Source organism: Ischnura elegans, chromosome X, assembly GCF_921293095.1.
Source record: "Ischnura elegans chromosome X, ioIscEleg1.1, whole genome shotgun sequence".
NCBI classification, from domain to species: Eukaryota; Metazoa; Arthropoda; class Insecta; order Odonata; family Coenagrionidae; genus Ischnura; species Ischnura elegans.
The window spans coordinates 6,247,955-6,272,894 of record NC_060259.1 but is presented as its reverse complement, the minus strand read 5'-3'; the positions used below and the strand labels follow the sequence as shown (position 1 = coordinate 6,272,894).

The 24,940-nt window shown below is 39.0% G+C and overlaps 1 protein-coding gene and 1 long non-coding RNA gene across 2 annotated transcripts; one reads left to right on the top strand and one right to left on the bottom strand.

The window, feature by feature from the left end:
* Nucleotides 1-4,548: 4,548 nt before the first annotated feature.
* LOC124170518 lies at nt 4,549-24,663 on the top strand. The gene is made up of 5 exons (XM_046549287.1): nt 4,549-4,773; nt 21,340-22,003; nt 22,523-22,709; nt 22,863-23,052; nt 23,798-24,663. Exons 2-5 carry the CDS (start codon nt 21,867-21,869, stop codon nt 24,388-24,390), a joined length of 1,107 nt encoding a protein of 368 aa, XP_046405243.1. The 5' UTR covers nt 4,549-4,773; nt 21,340-21,866; the 3' UTR covers nt 24,391-24,663.
* On the bottom strand, nt 9,215-10,453 carry LOC124170519. The gene is made up of 4 exons (XR_006867487.1): nt 10,185-10,453; nt 9,625-9,948; nt 9,399-9,544; nt 9,215-9,249 (listed from the first exon to the last, which is right to left on the bottom strand). It is a non-coding gene; the product is annotated as an uncharacterized LOC124170519 (long non-coding RNA).
* Nucleotides 24,664-24,940: the final 277 nt, after the last annotated feature.

Here is a 24,940-nt window from a genome sequence, read left to right as displayed (position 1 = left end):
CTTACGAGGTAGGACTAATAGCTGAAATCAGTCGAGTACAGCGCAGGGCGGCCAGATTTGTGATGAGTTGTTACGACAAAAAGTGCAGCGCTTCAAGTATGTTACAGGATGGGAATCTTTAAAGGAGAATCGAAGAATAGGCTTAACTTCCTTAGGAAACTCGAAGAAGATATTTTCTCAGACGACGTGAATCATATCCTTCGTTTACCATCGCACTATGGTAGACGCGATCATGAGAATAAAATCAAAGAAATAGACTGCAAAACAGAGAGATTTAAAATGTCATTCTTCCCTCGTACTATTAAGGATAGCATCGTGGTCTCAATTGATAGGATTTATGGCATCGCTCGCTAGGATCACTCATTGCACGTATTTTCATAGTTCTAACCTTGCATGTATTGGCTCTAGGAATTACTAACCATTAGCAATTTTTTTATGAATAAGCATATATATTTTTCTAGTGTGCGTAATATTTCTATGACCGTGTGGTGTGCATGTGGCGGTCCTCTTGCATGTTGGTGATTTTGCACCCCCTGCCAAACACCCTAGAGGTGGCTCGCAGGGTATTATGTAGATGTAGATTTTACGATGACCATATTGCTATCAGTGACCATAGGGTAGTAACTGCTAAGTTTTCTTTAAATGTCGCAAAAAAATTAAATAAGAACTGATCTATCGTAGTATATTGGTTTTCATAAGGTAGTATATTGGCTAAATCCATCGGAAAATGCACTTTTATTTAATTTATCTATTAGGTTTAGTGTATTTTTATTGCACGGTCTGGCAGAGATTCCCCTCCGAGTTTACCTAAGAGGACAATAACAAGACTATCGTAACGACTTTCACGTACCTGCGCATCGAAACAGCGCACATGTATTTCGAAGGAGGCTGGAAATAGCATTCTCAGGTTGCTTAACGGATGAAAAAGTCGTTATTTACATTCATTCTATTTTCCGGTTTGAGCGGAATTAACAACGAAAAATTCCTCAACTAATGAAAATATTCTGAGGACTTAACTAGAAGAACAACTTAAGGGATAATCACGTTAAGCATTTATGATTGATTTACTTAATAGTTTGATTTATTGAACGCCAAGAAGCTTCCTGAAGGTCAAAGGAAAGAGTTTCAGTCGCAGTTCACCAGAATATTATTTTTGAGTATCACGCGCTGGTAAGAGCAACGCAGGAATCGTTCACTGCGGCGTTTTTTTCATTATGTTCACATATAATTTATGCTACTTACAAATTACGTATTGTCGGATCATAGAAAAATTACGAATAAATTAAAAAGTGTTTCTCTCTGTTTTACTTTTTCTTCCGATGTAAACTGTAGGGCTAGATAATAGTTAAACATTTTCGTTATTAACAACAAATTGCTCATGTTAGAAATACGTCAAAGCCATTTTATTAATCTAAATTAATGTTTGCAACTTATTATGGAAGATGAATGCCTTAGATGTAGTAGCTTTCCCTAGGTTGAGTTACAAAGCTCATGAAGTTGACAAAACGGCTAATGGTGCAGGGAGTCATTTATTGCACTGGCGTACCTAAATTTTTGAATTGTTCGTAAAACAAAAAGGTATCAGAATTTAGAAATGTTTTTAATTGTTCAATATTTTAGCATACACACAAGCCCAGCTATCAATTTGCAAAGTACCGCGGCACATCATTTTGACGCAGGCAGTAGGCATTGGAGGGGAGGGAATAACATCTGCTTATGTTTGGTGATTTTGCTCCCGCCAAGCATGAAATCCTCCATGCAGCCCAGGGCTAAAGCTCAGATACACTTACAACGATAACTAAAATTAATTAAAGGTTTTTATTCAATACGCATATCTCCAGAGGTTTTGTTACAAGAAAAGGGATTAACGTCAAGAAATATTGGGCACACAAAGTTCCAATTCAATACAGTGGCGGATATAGATGGGGGGTCGCGCGCCCTCCCCTTGCGGGCCCGCCCGTGTTGCCAGACATTGCAGAATCACAATAGTAACTTTTATGCATCATAAGATGGCATTGTCTTGTATATGTGTGTAATAAATTAAACTAAAATTTTCTTAAACTCTTCATGTTACTTGATGATTTTTTATTAACGTAAAAGTGAAGGTAACTTAACATGTCTCTTGCGCCCCCCCCCCCCCCTCGAGATTTTTCTGTATCCGCTACTGATTCAATAAAATGGAAAGAGGTGCAGTAGGTCATCCTAGCGAATGCAGCGATCTTTGTCAAGTATTCTGCAGCATACTATCCCTGACACACTGAGGTTATAATGGAATCCTATCAATCAATCCGGAGTCTTAACATCTTCCTTCCGTGATCCATTCTATAATTTATAGCTTACAATGAGTGCGCATACATCGGTGGACGACGGTCATCATCGCTCAACAATCCTGAGATTGGGATTGTGTTTTCGTGCCGCTTTGGTTGCTTCGCCATGATTGAAACAATTCCAATCCTGAGATTGATTTCACGCCGTTCTAAATTCACTCCGCACATCGGATAAATGTTTTGATACTTACGTCAAACATTTCAATTCGGATTACTTCAATTTTGACCCATCGATGGCTGCGGTCCAACGTCTTTTAAAATTACTTCGCTCGTTGACACCGACACAACTCTTTCTAAGACTGTCTCTCACAAAAAATTTAGCAAGTTGATGTGGCAAAAATATCAACTTGCCTCTGATCAGGGACAAGGTCGATTGTGTTTTGTCTGCAATTGGAGTGACGCGAGCAGCTGGCGAGCAGCGAGGCTAACGTTTTCGGCTCTCAACGTTCTGTAAGCCGTCTACTTGGATCAACGACCGAAAAATGGACCCATTAACCCGAGAACACTGCAATTACAAGGAAACAGCTTTTTCGTCAGCTTTTTGTAGATCATTGGAGAAGATTCCATAGATTATGCCTTATTCTTCCTTCAGAAACAATGTAAATGAATGTATATCTATAAAACGCATACGACATACCTTCCACTGGGCATCGTAGACAGCCAGCAAGTATGTCGAATGATAGGGGCACGGGACGTATACTTTCTGTGCTGTACCCCTGGTTCCAACCAAACCTTATCAATTGCTAGTGGGTTTGTGATAACAATATTCTATTACATAGCTAGCGATGGAATTATAGCGTAAGAATCGATGGCTCAGCAAGTGTTGATTGTTTTCCAGTATTTATCGTTCGTTTATTAACGTAGAAACAAATTATTGCGACACGGTACAATGCTTTGATGCTTACAATGCGTTGATTTCCAAAATAGTCAGTATAAATTTTGCTCTGCCGCAGAAAAATAACAAAAATGAGACTGATCGTTCCAACGAAAGAAATTAACCGTAGCTTGCCGATTTTTCGGAGCAGGCCTGACAGTCAGCTCATTTCCCCGCTTTCAGCCCCTATATTTTTGTTTTTACTCCATGAATTAATGACACTGTGAGTGTAGGGTTATTCTCTATCGCAGAGTAAATATGAAAAAGAGAGAAAATCGTCTTCCATGCGTGATGCGACCAGTGGCGTAAGTATGGGGGGATAGATCCCCCCAAAGCCTCAGAGGAATAAAAATAACATTCAAAACTATTGTCTAGTATTGACTTATAGCAAATTTTAACGTAACCATTTAAAGAAACCTAAATTTTGAGCGCTAAAATTATGTGAAATGTATTAGCAGGCATGTCATTTTTCCAAAGAAGGGGTGGGAGGTCGCCCTTGCCCATCCCCCCTCATCCCCCCAAAGCATACGCCACTGGATGCGACCAGAACTGAAATAGCCAAATCGGAGATCTCTAGGTCATCTGTTTGGGTCATTTCAAAGACATCTACATCATTTGTTTGCCTGTAGAATGTTTCGATCGGAATTCATATTTCCTTGAATTTGGAACCCACTCTGTAATGATACCGAAGTAAATGCATTCCTCCGCCATAGGATCCTACGCAGCCACTTTGAGCGCTCTCTCATCTATATACTCAACAACGTAGGTGGTGATGTCCGAGTGAGTACGCCTGCCAAAGGCGTAACCGATTGGCCCAAAAGCGGCAGAGGAACGTGCAAGAGTTGGACGGCGAGTGAAAGGACGAAGCTACGCGGCCACATCCCCTCCACTCATTGTCTTTCGCAATGCGACAGTCTTCTTGTCGGCTGCCACTCTTCTGCGTATCGAGCTGCGTGACGTCAGCGCTTCCGATGACGCTTGCAGCAGGAATGGGCGATGCGATTTTCCGAGCTCCTCCCCCCCCTCGCGCCCCTACTCCCCCTTCCCTCCCCGCCGGTGCCATAGCAGCCCCAGCCCCACCAAGTATCGATCATGACGTCACGGCGTCGCGACGCCACCAGACGGCAGCAACGCCAGAGTGGTCTCAGTCGTCGGCGGAGGGCGTGCGATTTGGACGGGAGGCAGCGGGACTCGATTCGACGCCAGGCGGTCTCTATTTCTTCCTAGTGTCTCGAGCACGGCAAACGGTTTGTTGGAGCATGGATCTGGTGTGAGGAGTCACCATGGACGTGCGGGTGGGGGAGGGAGGGGCGTGATGGGATTGGGCAAGAGGCGTTGCTAGGGGAGAGCGGCCCAGCTGTTATTTATACATATATATAAAGACAAGAGTTGAAAGCAGGCAGTGCTCGAGACGCGAGGCAGTTCACAAGCCCCGGACAATAGGAGGGGGGGAAGGAACAAGTTGGAGAGACTTGGCCGTGCCTAGTGGTGTCGTTTCTTATTGTGCGTGGTGGCGGAAGAAACAGAAGAGAGTCGAGGAAGTTAAACACATATTGGAGTTCCGTTGTATGGGTAAGTGAGGAGTGAATTACGCTCGAACGGGTTTTGTGGTCGCTATTGTCCGTCCCTCGTGTCTTTCTCTTGTACGCATGTGTCGTTTGGCCGCATGCTTGGAATGAGCGCCGATAGGCGACTCCTGATTGGTGAATTGGGACGGATGGAGGGGTGCTGTCCCTTGTCCGCAGTCTTTTACTGACCTTTCCATTTCGATCGGTGGGTTTAGTAAACGCAAATGTGGTAATATTCATGGGTGTAACTATCACAATCTCCTCCCTTTCCAATTGGAAAAAGATAGGAACTTTCCTATGGGAAATGGCCTGATTACCACTTAGTTTTAGGCATACTTCAATTATTTTCCCGCATATTTTAAGTTGTGCCAACTAATAATAATGTATTTGTGCAACCGTGCGACTTAAATTATCTTTTTCGGCCTTGTATTGGTAAATGAGGGCTGGCATCTCATTTCCTAATGTGCCCTTATGGGTATCAGTATTCATTACCTCAGATGCCGCGTTCATTCTATCTCAAATGAAGTAATGCCACCCCTGAAAAGTGCTCTTGTGCTCCCACCAAGAACAAGCCTTTAATTGCGTCCTTCTCAAGTATCTGTGACAGTGGCTCATGCATATTCTGCCCGCAAATCGATCCCGGAAGTGCGCAGCGCATGATCTTACTTTCACTAATAGCTTTCTCGGCGCTAAACTAGCGTAGTATCCTGGAATAGTTTGTTGCGTAGTATTTAGAGGTGGTGGCAAATATGCAACTAGCTTCTTTTTAAGCGTCATTAATGCCCCTGACCACAACTTTCTTCTCTTATTGATTCGTTTTGATTCCTGTTTTATATCTAATTGCGGCGCAAACGCCGGTAAACGAGAAAGCGTACTGTTTCAGTGTTCCTTTGGGTATCAGATTTTCCGCTGTCATTGCGTCAATACCGAGTGAAAAGTGACTCACGTATTAATGGCTGCTTCGTCAGCTAACTTAGAAAATGTTTCAGTTAATGGACGAAAACTTGCTTTCCGTAAAGAGAACAGGAAATAAGTTTTAATGCGGAACTACTCAAAAATTAACTTGAATTCATCTCTTTGTATCATTCTTTAACGCTTTCACTTTTCTCCCATAATTATTACGTGTGTGTGTGTACCTTCTTCTTCGTTATTATCATCCATGCATGCGCGTATAAAGTAGATATTCGGCCATCATGTCTCCAAATAAACTCTGGGATAATAAATTTAGCGCATTCAGTCCATTAGAGGCCTTTACTTTTCCCATCGATTCATTCACGGTCCAATACACAGGCGGATTTAGAGGGAGGGCACGGGGACACGTGGCCTCCCCCCTCGGGAGCTTAAAAAATAGACCAAATTTTTATACTTTTATCGTTACTGTCAGTTTAGTTTTGTGTATTACGAGGCCTCGATCATTTAATTTCATATTAAAAACTTCCATGTTAAAATAAAGAGTATATTTCGTATAGTAATTGTTGAATGTTGTTTTTAATCTCCAGTATGAGAAGATCGTTCGTCTATCAGACCCTCGGACCCCCCCAGAAAAAAATCTTGGATCCGCCCCTGATCCAATATCGAGATAATTCCGAGGATTTGAACTTGGAAATAAATTTTTATATCAACATCTACATAAACGCTGCGAGCCACCTCTAGGTTGTTTGGCAGGGGGTGATCAATCACCAAAATGCAGCATGTAAAAGGATCGCCACATGCACACCGCACTGTCACGGAAATATTACGCTAAATAGCAAAAAATGTATGTATATTCATGCAAAGTCAATAGCTAGTAATTCCTATAGCATTCCTACGAACGAATTTAAGGAATTATTTTGATTTGTTCGCCTGTGAAGTAAGACAAAATTAACATGGGTAAGTAGTATAGGAGGTTAAGGCTTGCTGCTTTTCGGTGATAAGAGTCACTGTCGAGCCATATCTTGTCGTTCTTCTTGCTCCTGTTATTGTTGTTGGGGGGGGGGGGGGGGGAGGCTCGAGCGCTGAGTTAATTGGAATGGACTCTCCGCCGCCTTCCACATTCTCACAAGGTCATATTGCGGAAAACGTGAATGAGGATGGCCGCGATGAGAAATACGAGAATTGAATAGATATGGTTTTTTTTATCGGTGTCATTTAATCGTACGCATTCAAGATCACGTAGAAAATACTAATACAATTAAGGTGAAGAGTGATTGATTAAGGCGCTGTAAAGATTGACGTGGACGTGACGTCAACATTTCCCTAGCCGAAACGTGTTTCTGTGAAAGTTGCGGAAAAAGCAGCGGAAAGAACACATTTTATCAACGGGGTGTATGTTTATCCGACAGATTTTTATCATAATACACCCTAGATGGCGTGTGGAGACGATATTTCTGCGGTAGTTGTGTCGTCATGAGTCATCTTAAACTAAAAGAGGACAACGGAAACTAGAAACTGCTAAACGATGAACTTAGTTCAACATTTCTCCTTCACTTACTTACCGTTGTTGAGTATGTTATTGACATTGGACAAAGTGGGCTGAATAACGGACTGTATGACCCATTAAATTGCGTTCCGAAGAAGACTACGCATTTTTGTGGGTCAAGTTCTTTCGCACATTGCATTATGAGTCTGGAATGGCACATCGCAAAATCATAATTGTCTTTCATGAATTTTTTTTTCCAGACTGTGTTGTGGTTCTTCGCTATTATCGTATGGAATATTTCATTGAAGCTAGAAATTGATTCACTGTTGGGTGATTGACACGATTCCGCTGCCCACTGTAAGGAGTAGCTATCTGTAATTTTCGTTGGCAAAGGTTCATTGGGAGGAAAAGTCTGAAAGTTCGACTAAGTCGATTAGTTTTCGAGATATATCGAGTTGAATTAACGTGGCAGCCTTACGGAACTATAAAACTTTTTCGCTTGTATCGATGTTTTTCAATTTTCTCAGGGAAATGATCTTCCTCTGACGGATACTAATTTTTTGACGATTTTTTTAGTCAATTTTGTCAAAATTCGATTTTAATGTTGTTTCTAAATTATTATTTTTCAAAATAGATAATGCTTTTATTATGGCACCAACTTTGGATTTTTTTCAACAACTTGCATTAATCGCACGATTTTGAAATGGAGTACACTAGATTTTTGGTCTGATTTTTTTGCTACCTTACAATTTCGATGCGTCGAACTAATTGCGAGGAATAAACGATTTTCGATTTTACATTGTTAATGATGGATTTCGAATTTCGGTCTGGATACCCGGGCATCCTCGCATTTGGAATCTTCGGAGCAAAAAATCTGAAGGGCACTTCGTGTCGTCACTGTCCACCCTGGAATTCCAGTAACCCCACGCGGGTGACTCCCGCAAAAGTTATCACCGCGGCTAGTCCGGTATACTTTAAACTCCAGTAACTTAAATTCCAAAAAGTGTCCTGCAAGTGAAAATTCATTGTCGCCATTTCTTTGCAGAGGATCCGATTTGAATTTTCTACGTAACCGTTGAAGCAGGATGATAGAAATTTTCAAGGTTTAACTAATATTTAGAGCGCGGAAAAAAGTCTCCAATTTTTCAAAAAAAGTCGCCTAAAAGTCGTCAATATTTTTTAAAATAGTCTGTTTAAAAGTCTGCGTTATTTCCATGAGAAAGTGGCTGAATTTAATTGAATTTATGGAGAAAAGAGGGTAGAGATGCGGATTCGTGGGTTTACGTGTTATTTTATGGACTTTTAAGACAGGAGATCACCATAATTTACAAAATAGTTTTTTAAATTCTGAATAACACTTTCTTTGATGATCAGCAATTTTTTAAGAATATAGTTGACCCCTGTAATTTTTTTAGCTGATCAATATCTATCTTTAGTTTGAAATAGGGAAATTAAAGTCAAATTACAGGCTATGGACAACAGATTTTATTTATTAATTGTATGATATAAAATAAAGGAAAAAAACGTATTTTCATTCACTTTGAGTTGTATTGCCAAAAAATTATTTAATGAGGTAATGACAGATAAGGTATTTTTCTATAATTTCCATGGTAAATGTTGTGCGACGTTCGGTCAAAATAAGTGTATACGTCGGAAACGATCGCTCAACTTCACATTTTGTAATAGGAGCATATCGCAGCGTAACCACTTCACTTAAGGTGAGTTTTTGTAAAACATTATATGTCTGCCCCTTGACCTCTCCGTTGAGAATCTGAGCTATATCAGTCATTAACTTGAAGCTTTCGTTTTTATCCAAAACTTTGCACAATTTTCCATAAACATTTACGGCTTGTTCACACTTTACACATTCAAGTTTCTTCTTCACATCCATTATTGTCACACCGAATCACTTAGGCTGAGGATGGAAGATTCATTGATTTTTGGAAGATTGATTTTTTCTATCAAAAACCCAAAGGATGCTGAAATACATATCATTTCCAGTGGTGGTGTGCTATCTTCTAAGAGTTCTCGTGCATTTTCTATACATTCTGCGTCGTCTTCAGGGTCAATATTCTCTATAACCTATAAGTCAAAAATTAAAATACAGTCTTCCTCTTTAATTTAGAACGTGTAGTTGTAGATATTTTTAACTGAGCAAAATTGCAGGAATTCTATTTCATATAATGAAAATGATTCATCAGTCACAATAATAACTACAAATAATTACTTACATTCTTAATTTTCTCGAAGTGTTGTGCATTGAACACGCAAGCTTCCAGACATATTCCAAATTTCGTGAGGACTGGATCCGGATACAATGGCAGATCACAGCAAAATGTTTTGTATATTTCCACGCGCGATGGGGCTTTCAAAAATACTTACGAAAATATTAAATATTAGTTCTGCAGTAATATATTGGAAAATTTATTTTTAGTTTTATTAACGGCAAGTACCTACCTTATTAATGGTAGAGACCCACTTATTTGCAGTGGGAAATCTTTTTCGAATTTCTTCGCATACTCTGTGAAGAGCATGCACTGTCCTTCTTAAATATTTTTCCATAAACGATGTGAATAGAGGGTGTTTTGATTTGTGAGTAGGAACTTTCAATGCCACAAATATCTCGCACAAGTCCAAAGCAAACTCATAGCCGGTGGCTGCAAACGATAGTTGGCTCTGTCGTAAACTCTGCAAGCTCACGGTCTCCATTAATTTCACTCGAGATAGATGCGATGAGCTGTCAATATGCTGTTTCACATGTGAATTTTTGTACGATGATATCTTGAAAAATAATGAGAAAGATAAATTATTATGAGAATTACTTTTAAAGTTAATTATTCAGCATATCTCAAAATAGGTCTTTGTATTTTTATAAATAATTATAATTAAGAACACACACAATGTACAGTTAAACATTTATCTCACAATTTTGACTTATTCGGGAATGACAAAAAATTCTTAAGATAATAATTATAATTCTTAAATTCGTCAGATTCAAAAGTTGTATTGATACTCACGGTTTTTTCTCAAGCATTGCAGTAAATGCTATTGCTCAGTACTTGCATAGTGGAGCATACGCAGTCAGCTTGGCTTCTGGAGACGCCTGTCCTTTCACGTTGTACATTTTCTTTGGCTGGGCTGCACAAACGAGCGGACGATGGTCTTGCGACGCTTGGGGACCTCAGCAAATGACTTAAACTTTACGCGGCTTACTCGAATATATAGAATTGTGTTCATACAATGTGTATACATTCACCAGTCCTTGTTGAGCCTTCATTTTTCCCCTTCGACCGAGTGCCAAGAGCGCATTGTTTGCCTCTCTACAATGTAGGCTCATTTCGTAACCATCGACACACATCGTGAAACATTCACTTCGTCGGAAATTCTAGATAACCTTTCATATATTTGTATCATTCGTCCACTAATCTCCTGCAAAAAAGCAGAGTGCCAGTGCATACAGTGTAGCGCTGTCCTCTTGTGAGCAGACAACCCGGGTTCAAATAATGTCCCTTTGTTAAGTCTTTGGGCACCCTTAGCAAAAAAAAGGGTGAGGTGGCCCAGGTAAAGAAACAATGTGTGAATTTAACATGCAATTGGATAAGTACGTGGTGAGCTCTACCCTCACATATCCAAGCCACCTTCGAGTTGAAGCACTGCATGGGTGTACTTCATGAACGGTAGAGTAATCGAAAGAATTCATTGCAGTTTCCGGAGCTATTAATAAAATTCCGTATTAGCAATTGTTTGTAGCTTACATTTTACGGTAAATATCTGCTCCGTGTAGTATGCGCCGGATAAAAAACAAGATTTGTCCGACACAAAAATGAACAAGTGTGGTCACAAAAGCCAAATATTAACTTAGGCAGGTATTTTCAATAAAAAGTCCTAGAAAAGTCGCTTTTAATCGAAAAAGTCCCGCCACAGCAAGAAAGTCCCAAAAAGTCTCTAAGAAAGTCATTAAAAACGGTTTTATTTGATGAGATTGGTGAAGATTTGTATTTAAAACCACAAAAGTCCCACTTTTACAAAAAGTCGAAAGACTTTTTTCCGCGCTCTACTAACATTGAGTAAGTGTTTTTTCGTTTCGTTGTGATGGCCATTCCGTTTCATCCATTCATGTGCGAGTAATATCGATACCAATCTCTTTGGTTACGCTTTATTTGTTGATATCTTTTTCGTTGAATGTGGCATGACACTGAAACTCAAAGCAAAAATGAGCATTATGGTTTATAATCAGGTAAAAGTTAAAGGAAACGAATCTAATAATTACAGTTGAAGTTATGATTGATGCCAGTGTGTACTCGATACATACATTTTGGAGCGTAAGTATTAGAGCTGCTGGAAATAAAGATATATAGAATGGTAGGACAGCAAATTCCATATCTATACATAAATAATGTTTATGAATAATGTTTATTTATGAAGATATATCGATATTAAGTTATATCGATAGGTATCAACTTCTCCTATGTTATTGATTGTACCGGTCCGAAATTTTCAGAGTGTTTGGCTGGTAAAGTGATTCAATTGCAGAGGCGGTCTGGGGTGAATGCGAGCCCTCGTCTGGGGCTCATGATGGGGTCCTCCTCCGGAAAATTTTAGGAAACTGCATGCCCGCAAATGAATTTTTACGCTATTCTGGGTCTTAAAAACTGGATTTAAGTAAATAACAATGGTAATTTCGTCAGCAAAAATACTTTAAAAAGTGAGAATTTCACAGCTTATACAATTTAACAATACCAATCTAAAACAACCCATGAAATAAGCTTTTGACTAACTCTTTCAATTAATAATCAGGTACTTTTTGTTCGTCTGACTCCTATATTTTATGTTACCTTTTTACATTAAGTATGTTATACATAATGGAATTAATGAAAACTCAGAATTTTATAATAGCAAAAAAAACTTTGGTGTAAGTAATGTGAGTTTTTATCAATCCTTTCATATTCGTTTGACGATTTGCGCGAGTGATGTGGGGGCTCGGAGCCCTATTTCGGAGATCGCCGACCAACCCAACTGGCCTGCACGCCCCTGCTCATTAGTCATCAACCCAACCTTTGTTTTCTTTATACGTCCTAATCTTATTTCCTTGTAATTTAATCTAATCAATCGAAATGTAATCCTTTTTCGCATGACTCCGTTTGAATGAGATCATTGAAATAGTACGGAAATCATCCTTATCAAGAAGGAAATATTTCACCATGACGGACTTTCCGCTTGATCGGTTTTTCTGAGAGTATGATGAAACAGGCTATCCATGGTTTCGATTTTTTTCAATGACTTTTTCCTTTAATAAGATACGAGACTAAAACTTTTGTCATTAGTTAACACTACGGTAAAAATCGGATGGAAGATAAAGTAAGTTATTCCAGTAAAGGAAATTGAAGTTATGTCCGATATATGCAGTCTGCAGCGTCAGCATTGTAGCGACGGTAATTAAATTTACACAGTGAATTCGTAAGTCATCAATGTATAATTTCCTCATATCACTTAAAATGATAAATATTGCTTCTTGGTGAATATACGTGTATCGATTGAAAATTGTACCGGTACCATCCAATTGCTCATATAGTATGCAATGGACACTGTTTCGCTATTTGAACCACTTTTGAACAACACTCGAACACTCCTGGCAAAGTATGTCTCTCTATCAATTACACACCCTCTTGAAGAATTAGAGAGCTATAATACTCATTACATATTAAAATATATTTATTATTTTTCATTCATTAGATATTTTAATCTATTGCATATTTGTAGTCTTTCTTATTTTCATCATATTTAAAGCTACGAACTGATTCACTGATTGTGTGATTGATACAAATCGCAGCCAAAACTGTAAGGGCTAATTTTTTTCTGTTAATTCTGGATATTTTTTGTAAAGCTAAAACAATACTCTATGAGCGGAAAAATCTGAAAACTCGAAAAAGTGGATTATTTCTCGACCATACTCGATATATCGACTTGAATTAATGTGGGAGTCTTATGGAACTAATCTTTTTGTTAATATCGAAATTTTCTAAATTTCGCAGTGAAATGATCTTATTACTGACGGAAACAATTTTTAGACGCTTGTAGTGAAGTTATTGTTTAACGAAATCTATTCGAATATAGCCCTAGGTATTTTTAAATCGATAATGCTTTCCTCATGGCACTAACTTTAGAATTGTGTGACCAAATGGCAATAATCGAAAGACAATGTCCTTTGAACGCAAAACACTAGAATCTTAGAAGAAAGCATCTTACAAATATCATGCGTCTAACCAATTCAGAGGAAAGAACGAATCTCGATTTTACATGGTCGATTTTTTCGATTGGTCGATTTCGTATTTCTGACTGGAAACTTTGGCATGTACCTCTTTGGAATCAGCAGAAAATAATATACAGCCCACGTAATTTTCCTATCACCCTATTGGTTAGTTCAGAATTAATTTTCGAAAAATATCGATTTCCTCAGTTTTTAGAAGATTCCATTAAGACTTTCGAGGTAATCATTTGAGCTAGATGAATGAAAATTTCCGGGTACAGCTACTATCTCGTAGGCCAACTTTTGCAATGATGATCATTCTACTTTATTGATTCATGGGCTTTTAATATCGATTCCAATCTCCTTGGATACGTTTTATTCGTTAGTTACTTTTTTCTTTGGAAGTACGTGAGACTGAAACTCGTGGCGAAGATTAGCATTGAATTATGTCATCAGATGCAATTTAAAGCAAACGAATCCGATTTGAAGTTATGATTGGTACAAGTGTGCAATTAATCGATGCGTTTGACATTGTTATAATTGTTGCTGGGGGAATTGATAGTTACACGACATGTTAAAACAGCAACGTTCTATAAATGCGAAATCATTATTTTGACAATCAATGTTTCATAATGAAGATCTATCGATTTGAAGTTATCTCGATTAATTTCATTTTCTTCCACGCTATTGATTTTACCGGTCCGATACTTTCTTAGCATTACATGTTGAAAATATGAGTTATTAGGTATATTCAAATTTCTATGCCATCCTTGTTTTTATTTTATATTGATGTCTATTTTTCATGTAAATGGAGGGAATCTAATCCTTTTTGTTACGACTCCGTTTGAGCGAGATGAACGAAATTGTAATGACATATTTCATATCAAGTAAGTCACATTTCCTCATGATGAGCAGCATTCCGGTTGATCGATTTTTCGGCCTGTAATATAAAATCGGCTTTCCTTGGATTCGTTTCTTCGCTAATAACTTTTTTACGTAATAAGGTATGAAATGTGAACATTATCGTAAAAATTGAGATGAAAATTTTTATTCCGTAATTTTAATTCGGTAGACGTTGAATTGCTCATGTCAGCAGTGAAAGAGTGAATCGTGGGTAAGAGAGGGCCGCGGAAGGACGGTACCTAATGGTGTGTGTTCACTTGAATTATTTTATTTTATGGAACATATTGTTATTTCATGGAACTTTATGTTTTTAATGGCCTTATAGTCACCATTTATTAAATCCATTTAATCAGAAATTGTGATTTAATGGAAAGACCGTCATTCGGAAAGATCGTATTGGTAAGTAGTGTGCACGCATGGTCGTAATCGCTTCACTCGCTCGAGACTATTTCATGACGAAGTCTTAATTTTTACTATCGATTAGTTCATGAATTTTCTAAAGAATCTGTTTTGGCGATCTAAAATACAATCGTTTTTTTTGTCAGCGCTACGCTAATTATCGAAGATAGAAAACAGGTTTCTCGGCATGGAAAATGACATGGACCTTATCCGGACCGGAGAAGTAAACTCTGCTAATGACTCCGAGGCAGAGGCAGTTTACAAACAGCTCAGCACAATGACAATACGTTAATACCGTCGATTGTTTTTTCCGGATAATCATGGACGGCGTCCGGGACGCGTTTACTCTTTTATTGATGCCCCATAATCATGAAGAGAATTTCTCGTTATGCGCTTCGGGTAAATGTTTGGTCATTTGGTTCTTTTGACCGTCCTATACGCTTGCAATGGTCGATTTTTGTTATAGGTTTTGAGAAATAATATCAGTTTAATTTTACTCACGAATTTTCGATTAACGTGATTTTTTGTTTGCTTCGTCCCACGGATAATTCTTGTGGCACAAGTGCTAAGTCTGACTTACTTAGAAAGTGGCTTAAGATGTTGGCCCAATTCAAATCGCTGAATATTTTGACGGGGCGCGTTTGACCTTGGCCTTGTTTTTTCCTCGCCCGTGGCACCAACCCTCGCGCACTCAGTCCGCCTTCCTTCATCTCCTATCGATTCATCAACGTCCGTGAAGGGATGATGCTCGTCCCATGATCGCACTGCCGAGTCGAGTTTAATCTTAGGGTCCCACGGTGCAAGTAATCATTTGCAACCATGAAGCAACCTCCTGAAAGCAACAACTCCCGTCGCCGCGTATCCCTCCAAAGCGTTCATTCCCAAGGCGCCAATGACGCCATATTGGCGGCTCTGCTCCAGAACTTCGGGACCAAGTTCACTGAATATGCCTAACCTCGTATAAATTGATCAAAAACTGTCTTACTGCTAGCACTTCAATACTCAATCAATTAATCCAACACTCAATCACTAAGGTCGGTGTAACGTGTGTATACAAATAGGTGGTGAAAAAAAGGGAATGGAACATGTACTCGTGACGTTGACTCAGCGATGGCGCAGTTGTCATTAAGACTGACGAGAAAACATGGCACACAAAAAATGACACTCGCACGCAGAAACAGCGGAATATTTATACTGCTTGTTTGTGATGCTGTATTTATCAATAGATCTTTGAATCGATAGAAATTGAACTATTTTTAAATACCAATTCCTAGAACACAGTAGGGGAACCCAGGTTTTTACAACGGTCGATCAATGGAATGGTAAAGGCTGACGTCGCAACATTCGGTTGCCATGGTGATCGCCATCTTCTTTTCCAAGCAAATTAGAGTAACAGCAGTGTATGTCGTACGGAATTTTTGCACAGTGAATTTATGATTTCTGGGGTACCTCAAAGCCATCTCATCACTGTTGCTGTCTGTGTCCACAATTCAATGAAAATGGCAATTTGCGTATTCCGTTCAGACCACGAATCAATTTTTGGAAAAAATAGGATGGGCCTGCGGCCACATGAGAAGCTTTTACGAACGTGGGGAAAAAATCGTAATGTCAAAGTGGTCTCCTGTCAAGACATCGAAAGGATCTCAGGATTGAGATGCGCAATTTGTTAAAATATCTTCATGGACTTGGACGAAATTAGAATTAGAATTCTACCAATAGAATTATATATGATTACAGAATGGGAACAATAAGAAAAGCTAAGGGTAATATAGAATTTACGGTACACGCGAAGGTAAAAGATAGTTGTTGGAAATTATATTTTGTATATATTTTGAAGTTCGATTCCCGGTCCAGGGGAATTTTTTCTCATATCAATTCTTGTATATTTCACCGCCGATCACGCTGGAGGGTTAGAAATACTACGCATTATATTTTGGTTTTCAAGAAAGAAATGACGTTGATATCATACTAATCATTAGGTAATAAAATGGTCTTGCATTAACAATGAATCGAGGCGATTGTTCGAATTCTTTTGGGAGTAAAAAAGAAATTTTTATGCTTTACAACTCCACGGAAGAGGGTGTACATTTTAAAAATTGTTTCGGCTCCTTTTACTGCTTCTTTCGCATATCGTGCGGATGGTCGCTCATTTGTTCACCCAATTGAACAGAAGCGTAATCAGTACTGCAGTTATTCTTTATGCCCTCTTCACACTACCATCGTTGTCAACCAGCGTAAAGATGACGTCAGAATCAGCGTGCGTTCACACATACCATAGCTAGACACTGGCGACATCTGATGAATGGTAAAGTAAGTCCAAGTGAAAAATGAATTGACAAGAGCGAATAGCTTGTTGGGAGGAAAAAGAGGACATACAGGAAAAAGTTTCTGTGTTAATTGCAATGATTTTAAACGCATACGCATATTATGAACTGCTTGGAAATTAAATAATTGCATTCCAGCGTCGTCAGGCATTGTTCATTGCTACGTAGAAGTTAATTCAGATGTGTTCGTCCAACTAATCATTTCATCGATAGCGTGGTTTGCATTTTTATACTGCTCTATTGAATCCGAACGAAAGTGGTAATAATTCGATTGGTATCAACAACATGTACTACTACTTGCCCTTAATTCGGATGTGTTGACAAATCTTTGATGTAGGTGAAGAAAAGAGGACCTAATCTTGAACCTTAAGCGTCAACTGAGGCACACTGTTGGTGATTTGGAATTGAGATACACTTTTCGCTGCATTGCAGTATTAGCAATTATTGTTTTCTTTTCTATCAAGGGCATGATCCAATCTGATACTATACCATAAATTAAAACTATTTTACTTCGATACAATTGTGGACGAATAACTTGAAGAAATGTGACTTGAATATTGTTCAAATTAAACTTATGGAATAAGAGAGAGAACGTGGTATTTTTTGTGATATTTAGTATCAACCGACGTTTCTAAATTTATTTTCTATAGTTGTATACAAGTAGCAGTTAGCCTGATATTTAATATTGATATGGGAGGAACTTTTGTTCGAGGATGAACATAAGTGATCTTTTTTAAACTGGGACAAAGAACTCTTACCAAAACATTAAAATCATTGTGACCATCAGATTTTGATTAAGGTAGTTTCACACATTTAACATTATTCTAGCAAAATATTTGTAGAGATTATTAAATATGTCCGTAAAAATACAATGCGAGCCAATGCCTAATCCACTACAAACTATAGCACATTGCATAACTTACATCAAGTTTAAAATTTATTGATGTTCAACAAATTACGGAATGAATCTCTAGCACTCACGGGTGCCGACTTACAAAAAATATTTGGGGGGCCCGAACCGGGGATCTTGCCCCGGGAAATTTTATAAGTAGTGAGTTTTAAGTTTTTTAAGCATTTTAGAATAGTCATATGATCAACATTAGAACCCTGATAACTCGAATCTCGATATCTGGACATTCCGGGAAAAATCGACAAGCCTGACACATTTTTTCCTCACACCTATAACGAATTTTTGATGGGCCTCGGGCCCCCTCAGGCCCCATGGAGTCGGCGCCACTGCTAGCACTTTCCTTTGAATTAATTATGACGAATATAGTTCAATAAGAACAGCCGTCCCCTCTTCGAATGCTTTACTTTCTGTTTTCTTTCCTCCTATCCCACTTCGTTGCTGCTTCGCCTTCTTCTTTTTCTAACCAGCTTTTAACCAACTTGCGTTCACACAAGCATAAACTGCCGCCAACCATGGTCGGAAAACGGTGGTCAGAATCCCAACCACGGTTAACGGGAACTTGCTTTCACACCTCGTTTTGTAACCATGGTCGGGGCTAACCGGCGTAAAAAGAGCGTAGTGTGAATAATGGGGCATAAGTTAACTTGGGTAAAACGTGATAACGTTTGTCGTAGATAGCAATTGTTTGCTATTCGTGAAGAATTAGCTATAAATCGCATACTATGAACGAATATATAGCGGAATATGCGATTGTCTCTGTCATTACATGAGCGCGCATAATTTGCTAGAAATTTCTGAGAGCAGCGTAAAACGAGCTAGATGATTCAGCAATACCTTTAAAACGGTCTTGAGCGTAAAAATGCGTTGAGCAGTGTGTATTCAATTGCATTTCAAGTTGCCAAATTGCTGATAATGACTGTGTTGTAAAAAAATGTCTTCAAAACGGAAAACTGTCAAATTCTCATCATCGCCGTATCATATTGTTGTTTCATACCTTAAAAATAATTGTTTATGATTTTAAATATCAAGTATATCAGAAGTACCTAATACATGACCTTTTCGTAATTAATTAGTGTTTGCTAAATTGCATACTATCCGACGAGTTGCTCCCTTCCCACTCCACGTGCTGTTGCGTTACGTGAGAAGCGCGTGCTACGGCGGAAATGTAGTGTGTTAACATATGTAATTGCAATCAGTTCTTATCCCTCGTCATTCCATTTATCCATTTTGTATTTTGTTACAAAAGGTACGTATTTCATCAGACAATTACTGTACCATTTTACAGGAACGGTTTCGATTTTTCGATTGATTTGGAGGAAAATCGCATTATTATGAAATTGATATTAAAAAGCACAATGGTAAATAGATTCTGGTGATAAATTTCTAATCCCTAATCGGGCCACCGTAATCTCTTCAAATACAAGGATTATGTCTGAGAAATAAATTATGCGGAGTAAATGAGCCTGAGTCAATATGCATAAGTAGTAATAATAAGTAATTTTACATTCGTCCTATATTTTTCTAAAAACTGTATGTGGTGTACCAATGTGTTTCGACCTTGTGTCTCAAATGAGGTCTACGGTTCTACACCCATGTCATTCGCCTGTTTCACGCAGGCGGTGCGGCAAGCGCTTGATTTATCTTGTTTTTTAGGCACGCATATTTCACAGTAGATTCGTAGGATAATATTAGAAGTCTTAATATCTCATTACGTGTCTGAAAATATAAATATTACCTTTGGGAAATACGACCGCCCAGCGTAAGTTTCATAATTGGAAAGCTAAATTTCGGATGCATTATTGCCTGGCAGTGCAACATCAGTGGAGAAATAATTAATGTCATGCCTAATGATACCACTTCCTTTAACAATAATGCTAAAACCGCGCCGGGGAGACGAAAAATTACTTAAATATCACGATATACTTGGGATCGGTGTGCAAAACCCAAGGAGGCTGTAATATACCAAATTGTCTGCAAAACCCAAGGAGGCTGTAATATACCCAATTGTCTGCAAAACCCAAGGAGGCTATAAGAACCGCCTTGGCAAAATGGGACTATCGATCCGTGACGTCACGGCTTCACCTGTCAGACCGCAGAGTCGCATATGCCAATCCGTGAGAAGCATATGCTTCCTCGCTAAATGTACATTGCCTCTAGAATATTCTGTATGTTGAAATATCTATGAGAAAGTTTAATTGGTATTTTGGTGAAACCTCCTTGGCGCTCGCAAAAGTACCTGCGGCAAAAATTCCTCCTGATCACGCTCGAGGGAAAGTATTGATCTCAGAAATATGAGAAGAGGGAATGAGAGAGCCATTAGGAGCGTAACATATGGCGTAACTGTGTATTGGGGGATTCATTGGAATCAGAGCGTGTCAGCGTAGCAAAGTGGGTCAGTGGTGAAAGGGGTAATATGTGGCCCAAAATCATTGAGTTGCGCCATTGGCGTTGCATGCACTAATTATTTGATGGGACCAATTTTTGAAGGTGGGTCATGGTCTTAAGAAACATTTTTCTACTAAACTTTGAATTACCGATTTCAAGATGCTTGGAAAGTGGCTGTCTACAATCAACTGTTCTGGTACATGACATATTAAATGGTGAAAGCGCTGCCGAATCTCTTCCAAAAATTTATTGTAGAACTATCAGTTATGAATGAAATTGTAATATGAGTGGGCTCCGATCAATGCTTTATTATGAGGCAATCTGACACGATGCTTTCCCCGAAATCCCCATGCGTGTTAGAGTGGATATCGACTCAGGCCACTTACAACTATGGAAGAAGTAATGGTAGGAAGAAAAAAATTCCTTGGAGTCCACTTTTAGAGGGGGTGTATTATGCGGGGTTAACTTAAGACTATCTCATAATAATTCTGGGGGTTGGAACCCCATAACCTTCCCTGTTTGCTATGGCCTTGTTGGCCTATGGGTAGTCAGCTTAGCTTTCCTCCATATTTTACTGAGAACTTGTTGAAAATCAGCATTGGAAAGTTTTTAAAAAACATGGGGCATCAGGCCATAACAGCTCAGCACGAATAACAGAGACTAAAAGTTTTAAAGGTGCTGCTGAAGGAATTGATGCTGATTGAATGCTGGATTAGCTTGCCCTGTACAGAAATTAGGCATGAGTATACGTATATTGAGGGAGAAGAATGTATGTGGAGATAAGGAATGAAATTGCTTTGGCATAGCATGAAGTAGCCTTTTCTATCAGAGCGCATACATGGCATCATAGTCTATCAAGAATTTACTATTGGATAATGTAGGCTAGTTTATGATATTTCGTTGAAAAGGGTGCCATAAGATGGTGGTGGGAAAAAATCTTTGATGCAATTGATGATGATCATGCCCAGGGGGCCATTTGACGAGTTGTTTCTTCTCGTTTGCAGATCGAGAGAAGGGGAGTTATCCTCCGACTAGCCGCCGGCGGGGCCGCGGAGTGGCAGCACAGGCAGCCCCGATCTGGACACCGTCGGAAGATGAGGAGAGGAGGCTGGGGTCGGGGCCTTCCGTCGGCCGCTGGGGCAGCGAGTGGCCGAGTTGACTCCCGACGCCCATCTCGGACGCCACAACTGAGCTCAGCGCCTTGCGCTCCCAGCCACACGGACCCTCCTCGGCACATGCCCAACACCTCTTAACACCGTGTGCGCCATGGCCGATTCAAGCCAAAGGGTCTGTCGACGACGAAGAGGAGGAAGGCTGCTCAGAAGACGGAAGTGTGAGCAGCGAGGAAGATGAAGAGGATGGCGGCTCTTCGGGGTCCGCTGACAGTCTTCAAAGCCTAAGCCCTTCGTGTTGGAGCTGGGAGAGTGAGGAGACCGATGTTCCATCGACGTCGGAGGGGTGCTGGGGCGAGGATGAGGTGAAGGGGTGGGTGGGAGGATTGTGGCCAGAGGAGAGGCCCTTGCCACTGCCAATGTGGGGCAGGAGACAGCCAAAGGAAATGCAATTCTCTCATGTGGAGGAGTACGAAAATCTGGCCTCCAACATGGAGCTCCAAGTTCAGCTGTTGCTGAAGGCCCACAATTACAACACTGTGGGAAATTTCTTAAGGTGAGATATTTCATTTTCAGAATCTTCATTTTTAGTGAATAATTGTGTTCAAGATTGCAGTTGCCAGCAATTCAAAGCCATACTTCTGGAATTTAACCACTTCTAAAATATCATAATTCAGACCATTCATTTGATGACGGCATTGAAAACTTCATTATAACTGATAATAAGTGAACTTAAACAATTTATTGTATCTATTGGCCTTGAACTCTGCTGATTGTTTTTTCAATTCATGGCTTAAAGAAAAAAGTAATCGAGTTAGAATGGAATATTTATGGATGATGAATGAGTAATTTGTTTATCTAAAAGAGAACTCCTCCCAGCACAGATTGAATATGTTATCAAAGGAACAACCTTTAGTGTAATCCAATGACTTAGTCCCACAGCAGCGCAGGCTGCAATTCACTAAACATCAGAGTTATTAATTTTTCATTAGGTTATTGAGAATATTGTATGGATTGCAAACTATTTACCATTTTATGTCGTATCTATATTAATACATCTCTTTCTTCACCTCAGGTTTTATGATTCATTCATTTCAAGTGACTGGGATGAACAAGACTTAGAAGGCTACTTTAGAAAATATCAGCCGCTGATCACAGCTGAACATCACACATGCGTGGGACTTGGCTTGGAACTCATTAAACGATTGTCGGAAATATTTGCACACATCAAAGAAAGTTTTTTCCTGGCATCTTGTGAAGAGGTAATGCTGTTGGCTATGAAAATATAATTACAGCTATTTGATTCTCAACCTGAGAGTCATGAATTAGCCGTTAAACGAGAACAAAAGACAAGTGCTTTTACTTTTATGTTGGTTTTAGTAAGTTTTGTCAGCAAATTTTTACTTTTCATTCAGACGATTGAAGAATCTGAAAAGTATGTTGGAGGTGGAGGCGAGCCTTGCCAATGGACGGCTGAGAAGGAGCATGTATTGGTTGGACTTAGAATGTCAGTGAGAGGGAGGAGAGGAGTCATGCTCCTTGACCCAGGTTACCATATTGCCCGAGCAATAACAGTAATGCAGGATTGCAGCTATCCACATACAGGTACAAAAATATATATTATTTACGGGCATTTTCAAGGATTTTCAAGTGGGAGAAACAAGCTAATAATATTAAAATTACTTCTATTTTGAGCACTGCTCCAGAGGTTCAATGCATTTTTATAGCAATTCACCAAATAGCTTGTCGGAAATTTGCCTTAGTGGAGGTTTTATGAGCAGCATTAGACAAGTATACCTTTAGGTCTGTGCATAACTATTGAATAAAGCGAAGGAAACGGTTGCAAATTAGAGTTGGAGGGCAGAGTTCATCGCAATGCCAAATTTTAAGTTCAATGAGCCTATTATGGGCTTAAAGAATACTCTGAAAAATGTAAAATTTTAATGATGACATTTAAGTATGAAATGCCTGATTAAGGCCAGCCTTTGCAGTTTGACCTTGTAATTTGCACTCTATAGTTTTATGTCAACTGATACAATGAAGCAGAGACAATTGGATTGGCAAAGACTTGTTTTATATCAGGTTCATTTTTCAACTAGAAGTCTTTAGTTCATTTAATTAATAGCTAGTGATTCATCCTGATAAATTTTATTTTACAGGAAAATGATGAAACTGTAACGCATTACTCTTAGTAAAATTAAATACATAAGATTCTATATCTCTGCTTGTGTTAATATAATGGCTGTGGGAGATTTTACAGAATATTTAGTTTTAACGAATACCCAATTTGGCTATATCATAAAATTTGTACACGTTAGGGTAAACTGAGTTTCAATGAATTCAATTTCAGGTTGGTTCACTCAAATGGATGAGCCTCACTGCAAGAAAGAGTATCTCTACACGACAAGTGGTGGTGGTGCCTATGTGACTTGGAAAGTGAGGGAGACAAGGCCCATTGGACACAGCATTGACGAGGCTCAAGGATGTAACCCAGGAGTGAAAGTAGCGGAGCATTTGAGTCTAGTATACATTGGGCTACCATTTTTGAACCCTGTGTCTGTTACAGAGCGCAGAAATCTTGTATATGATTTTAAATCTCTTCTCCACCGTGATGCCAAAGGACATTTGGAAGCAGGTCTATACTTTTCATTGAACCAATCTAATTTCCATAAAGCAGGATTAACTCTGTTCTACTGCAGGGGAGGAGTGAGGCATCAAACTAAAGTTCCATTTTCATATCTCGATGGGACACAGGGCAAGAAAATGGAAGGTGCAGAGGAATATTTTGAGTTTATAGAAGAAGTAGGGAGGCAGTTAGGGATGCCAACGGGAGATTTTTATTCTCTGCTCTCTCAGTTAGCAATGGCAATGAAAAATAAGTCCTTTTTGGAGCAACTGTTGGGAATCAATAATGCAATCAATGAGATAGCGGCAAATAATTAAACGTTTTACAATAAAAGCAACATGTTATTTTGTCATTTTAAATGCTTACAGTACTTTGAATACATACATAATAATTTGAAATGATAGCTTATTGTGCATTTATTCTTAACTAATATGTGATGTGATGACAGTATAATTCATCTTTCACTTGTATACCATTTTATGCATCTTAAATTTTGGTTACTTAATTCATGGACATCATTTTAAGCTGTATTTTATTTCAACTATATTCTGTATCTCAATGCAATGATAATAATAATTATTTAAGTGGAAGCTGTTGCATTATTTGAATACTGAATGAATAACTGCATTTTCAACTGGCTGCAACGCTGCAAATTGGTGCAGCAGAAATAATTATGAAAGCTGCAGATATTCATGCAGTAAGTTAAAACTTGGCCACCTAACTCCTGAACCTTTGATACTGCATAGGTGTGTGAATGGTCAATCAGATTCCTTTTGGAAAATGAATTGCTGACCAAAGAATGGTTACCATGTCTGTCTCAGCCACTTCCAGCAATCAGCTACATGCTAAGGATATTTGATTACCTTC

Bases quoted from the DNA above. Each gene is read 5' to 3' on its own strand.
- LOC124170518 (XM_046549287.1), top strand. From the start codon at position 21,867: ATGTGGGGCAGGAGACAGCCAAAGGAAATGCAATTCTCTCATGTGGAG. The intron at 22,710-22,862 runs GTAATGCTGTTG...CTTTTCATTCAG, and splicing joins TCCTGGCATCTTGTGAAGAG to ACGATTGAAGAATCTGAAAA. The intron at 23,053-23,797 runs GTACAAAAATAT...ATTCAATTTCAG, and splicing joins TTGCAGCTATCCACATACAG to GTTGGTTCACTCAAATGGAT.